Below are 5,138 nucleotides of genomic sequence, written 5' to 3' on the forward strand. Positions count from 1 at the left end.
AGCAAGAGGTGAAATAGACAAATGTCCATTAATTATAAATTTCAAAGTCATGGACAAGGTTATCTAGACTTTGCCCTCACATTGTAGCTGTTTTTCCTTTTGATTCAGTTCTGTGACTGTCCCCTCTCAGATTTTATGTCCCACTAGGGAAACAATCTGCTTGTCAAGAGACAGTACCAGATGAAGATTGCTCACCATAGGATCTGATCTAATACACACAAGAGAACACATGGCATGCTCATGGAGACAATGCAGGGACCATCTGCAGAGGCGCAGGCAGGGTTGATGGATTTAAGAAGTATCCGGATGAACAGTGAGCATGGTTACTTAGCCCAGGTGTAGTTAGCAGAAGAGAAGAGAGGCCACTTTTCAAGAGCTGGGGCTTTTGGTAGAAGAAAAAGACAATCTGAACATGCCTGGTGGGAAGGGAATTTGAGAACAAGTCTCTGGTTTCTATTATTACCCCTCTATTTCTGGCTGGTTCCTCATCATAGCAGGGCCCAGCTAGAAAAAGGGGAATCTGGATGATCCCAGAAACAGTCATCTTCTAGATGCACCATGCTGGGATCTGGTGTGGCAAATAGATGATAGCCAGTCCATAGGGTCAAGGAACTGAGACAGACTCACCTCAGGTGTGGCCCTGCCCCACTCTGTTCAGTGAATTCAGAGACCAGTTATGATGCACCCTTCCTTCTGGCCCAGTGGTAGACTTATCACTTACTTTATACTCATTGCTAACACTAGGTCTATTTAGCAATCTCTGTGGAGCTTGGGTGTGAGTCCACTGTATGGAGAAAAGTACTGAGCTACAACAAGCTTACAGGGCAGCAGCTGCCCTCATGCCAGCGCTGCTCCCTGGGATAGACAGCTCCAAGTTCTTTGAGGGTTGATGAGCATATTCTTACTTTCGCACACTGCTATCGAATGAAAGAGCTGAGGCTTATCACCACTTTGTTGGACATGATGTGCAATAGTCATAACAAGTTCTCTAGGCTACAGCTTTTAAAAACTGTTGGGAAGTCATGCTAGTTGTATTTCAACAAGAAAAGGTAAATAGTTAATAATTGTTCCCAGATTAGTTTACCAGAGTCTAGAATTCTGATCTTGTGTCTCAGCTCTAGTGAGTTTCTTTTAGGAATGTTTATTGTGAAGAATCACTGTTTCTAGCTGGGCCCTGCCATCCTGAGGAATCAGCCAGAGATAGAGGGGTAGTAATAGAAATCAGAGACTTGTTCTCAAATTCCCTTCCCACCAGGCATGTTCAGATTGTCTTTTTCTTCTACCAAAAGCCCCAGCTCTTGAAAAGTGGCCCCTCCTCTCTTCTGCTAACTGCACCTGGGCTAAGTAACCATGCTCACTGTTCATCTGCATACTTCTTAAACCCATCAACCCTGCCTGCACCTCTGCAGATGGCCCCTGCAGTTGTCTCCATGAGCATGCCATGTGCTCTCTTGTGGATATTAGATCAGATCCTATGGTGAGCAATCTTCATCCGGTATTGTCTCTTGACAAGCAGGTTGCTTCCTTAGTGGGACATCAGAAGATCATTCTAATATTATCCCCAAAAGCTACTTTATAGTATACCCAGAGAAATAAATCACCAAATAAGTTGACTCCTGCCTCAGGGCAATTCATTTATTGATGTAAAATATTACTCATTGAGGATTATACTATAAAAAAATCACCCATTCATTCAAACACATATTTTTGATTATGTTTGTATCCATTTACATGGATAGTTTAGTGTAACATGAAATTCAATGTCGTATGAAATGTCATAGTTTCTTCTAAAAGTTGTGTTTCACTGCATATTCAATGATGTTTTTTATCTGTCCCAAGAATACTGTCTTTTTTTTCTTTAATTTCCAGGGGAAAATGTCTTACTGCGTGTGGGGACACAAATGAGATTTACTTATAAATAGCGATGCCCACTTTTCATAATGTCTGCTCAGTCCCCAGCTCGTTCTGGCTCACTGGCATCCCAGGGCTGGAGTCCCTGCACATCTGGCTCTCCATCCCCTTTGGCTCCATGTACCTGGTGGCTGTGGTGGGGAACATCACCATCCTAGCGGTGGTAAGGGTAGAGCACAGCCTGCACCAGCCCATGTACTTCTTTCTGTGCATGCTGGCTGTCATTGACCTGGTTCTGTCTACTTCCACTATGCCCAAACTTCTGGCAATATTCTGGTTTGGTGCTGGCAACATTAGCCTGGATGCCTGCTTATGTCAAATGTTTCTTATCCATTGCTTTGCTACCGTTGAGTCAGGCATCTTCCTTGCCATGGCTTTTGACCGCTATGTAGCCATCTGCAACCCACTGCGGCACAGCATGGTGCTCACCCAGGCAGTGGTGGGTCGTCTGGGGCTGGCTGCCCTCCTCCGAGGAGTCCTTTACATTGGACCCCTGCCGCTTATGATCCGCCTGCGACTGCCTCTTTATAAAACCCGAGTCATCTCTCACTCCTACTGTGAGCACATGGCCGTGGTTGCCTTGACCTGTGGTGACAGCAGAGTCAACAACGTCTACGGGTTGAGCATTGGCTTTCTGGTGTTGATCCTGGATTCAGTGGCCATTGCTGCCTCCTATGTAATGATTTTCAGAGCCGTGATGGGGCTGGCCACTCCCGAGGCCAGGCTTAAAACCCTGGGGACGTGCGGCTCTCACATCTGTGCCATTCTGATTTTCTACGTTCCCATTGCCGTTTCTTCCCTCATCCACCGGTTCGGTCACCATGTGCCTCCTCCAATCCACACGCTGCTGGCCAACTTCTATCTCCTCATTCCCCCCATCCTTAATCCCATTGTCTATGCTGTTCGTACCAAGCAGATCCGAGACAGGCTTCTTCAGATCCTAAAGACAGGAACCAAGATCAGGTGACTGCCACCTCTTTTCTCTCAAGTAAGTCCCTGGAGAAGAACACATTCAAATATGGACGGCTACTTTCCAAATGGGAAACCCAGACTGAGCTGTTGGGCTAGTATTTATAGTCCCAAACGAACAACGAGAGGAACGCATAATTCTGAAATATCTGAGGGTGGAAGATATTTATCTTTTTATGACTGGAGGGTGCTTGAATTGTGAAGAAGGTAAATCAACAATGATAATGACATCAGCAGCAAATAAATAGCACTTTAAAAATCTCACACTTTCCACACAATTCTTTTTAAGATTGATTTACTGTGTACAGTGTTTTGCCTGCATGTATGCCTGCAGGTCAGAAGAGGGCACCAGATCTCCTTACAGATAGTTGTGAGCTACCATGCGGTACTATGAATTGAACTCAGGACTTCTGAAAGAGTAACTAGTGCTCCTAACCTCTGAGCTGTCTCTCCAGCCCTCCTCAAAATTCTTATAAAATACTCTCAGATCTTAGGAGGCATTATTGCTCACATTTTATGTATAAGGAAATAGGAAAAAATGCTTTATAATCCAAATCATTATATACCAAATGACTTAAGCATTCCAGCTCAGTGTTTTGGTTGAAATTTATAAGACACTTTAGGTCATCACCAACCCTTTGTATTCAGTTTGTTTTCTAGACATACTTTCATAAGTACATTTGAAAATCTTACTCATTTCAAAGTCACTGTAGCCACAAAAAAGATTTCCTTAGTTAACTGTTGGCAACTGAAATGCTGCTAAAACAGATTTTAATAACAGAACATGGCGTTTTAGAAGACTGAACTGTATACACAACTGGGTACATATCCCACTTATGGAAGAGAAGAAGGGTTGGCAAAGCTATTGGTTTTATAAGAAAATGACTGTATTTGCCAATTGCTCTTGTAGTTTTTGCTCTGGGCACATGAGGCTTCAAGGAAGAGAAACTGTCCCTTCCCACCCAAATCCTGCCTGCCTTCCATCTCCACCCTGATCCACCTGTAGGATTTCTGCACAAGAGGGATCAGTTTAAAATAAAGTTGCAATTTGTAGACACATTGGGTTCTAAACTTCCAGTTTTATTAGATCAGTACTTCGAAAATAGTTGTGTTGGCTAGTGTTTTTGTCAAGTTGGCACAAGCTGGAGTCATTTAAGAAGAGGGAAACTTACCTGAGAAAATGTCCCACCAGATTGGCCTGTGTGCAAGCCCATGGGACCTTTTTTTTGTGATTAATATCTGATGTGGAAGGACCAGGCCATTGTGAGTGGTTGCCATCCCTGGGAAGGTGGTCCTGAGTTGAATAAGAAAGCAGGCTAGCAAATGGCATCCCTTCATGACCCCTGTATAGGCTTCTTCTGCCTCTAGGTTCCCCTCCCTGAAAATACATTTAAAAAGCCTCCAAGTCAATCAAACATCTCCAGTGGAGTGTCACTAACTATGTCAACAACAGTCCAGTGTACGTTCTATTCCCAGGAGTAGAAAAGTGGATCACATGGTTCTTCTGTGTACACTTTCTGTTTTGTTTTGTTCTTGTTCTGGTATGTTCTTTTTGTTTAACATTTTTGCTTTTTGTGTTATGATTATGATTTTGAGAGAAAGAGAGAGAGAGAGAGAGAGAGAGAGAGAGAGAGAGAGAGAGAGAGAGAGAGAGAAAGAGGAGTGTTGTGGAATAATCTTTTTGTATACTGTGATGATGTGTCTTTGCCAAGGTGCTGAACAGCCTTTTTTTTTTGCTGAATGGCCAATAGCTAGGCAGGAAGAGGTTAGGTGGGACTTCCAGGCAGAGGAAGAGGATATGAACCAATGCACAGGAGAGACACAGAAGACACAAAGAGGAAACAGGAGGTGCAAGATGGAAGAGAGGTAAAAAGCCATGAGGCAAAATGTAGATTAATATAAATGGGTTTATTTAAGTTATGAACTAGTGGAACAAGCCTAAGCTAAAGGCTCAGCTTTTATAATTGATAATAAGTCTCCATGTTGTTTTCTGTGAGCTGGCTGCCCAAAGGAAATTTCGACTACATATAGTGCCCAACATCCCGCCACATGTATCCTTATAATGCCTGAGAAAGCTTTAAAAAAAAGTTCAAAACATGGAGTCAAACATGGCTTTCTGGTGACTATGGGTACACTCAGCGATGTACAGAGACATGGCTACCAGCCACTGCCTGTGGGCTGGAGCCAGCTGCCAGCACCATATGCCAGTACCAGGCACTAAGCTGAACCACCTAGTGGCTGACATAGCTGTTTAAGAT

The 5,138-nt window shown here is 43.6% G+C and overlaps 1 protein-coding gene across 1 annotated transcript; it reads left to right on the forward strand.

Annotated features, from left to right (window-relative positions):
- The first annotated feature begins 1,905 nt into the window (after positions 1-1,905).
- On the forward strand, positions 1,906-2,878 carry LOC102924708 (olfactory receptor 52M1). The gene has a single exon (XM_006993327.3). The coding sequence runs from the start codon at positions 1,925-1,927 to the stop codon at positions 2,876-2,878; it is 954 nt and encodes a 317-aa protein (XP_006993389.1). The 5' UTR covers positions 1,906-1,924.
- The last annotated feature ends 2,260 nt before the right edge of the window (positions 2,879-5,138 follow it).

This window comes from Peromyscus maniculatus, chromosome 1, assembly GCF_049852395.1.
Source record: "Peromyscus maniculatus bairdii isolate BWxNUB_F1_BW_parent chromosome 1, HU_Pman_BW_mat_3.1, whole genome shotgun sequence".
Classification (NCBI taxonomy): Eukaryota; Metazoa; Chordata; class Mammalia; order Rodentia; family Cricetidae; genus Peromyscus; species Peromyscus maniculatus.

Excerpts from the sequence above, each read along its gene's own strand:
- LOC102924708 (XM_006993327.3), top strand. The coding sequence starts at position 1,925 with ATGCCCACTTTTCATAATGTCTGCTCAGTCCCCAGCTCGTTCTGGCTC.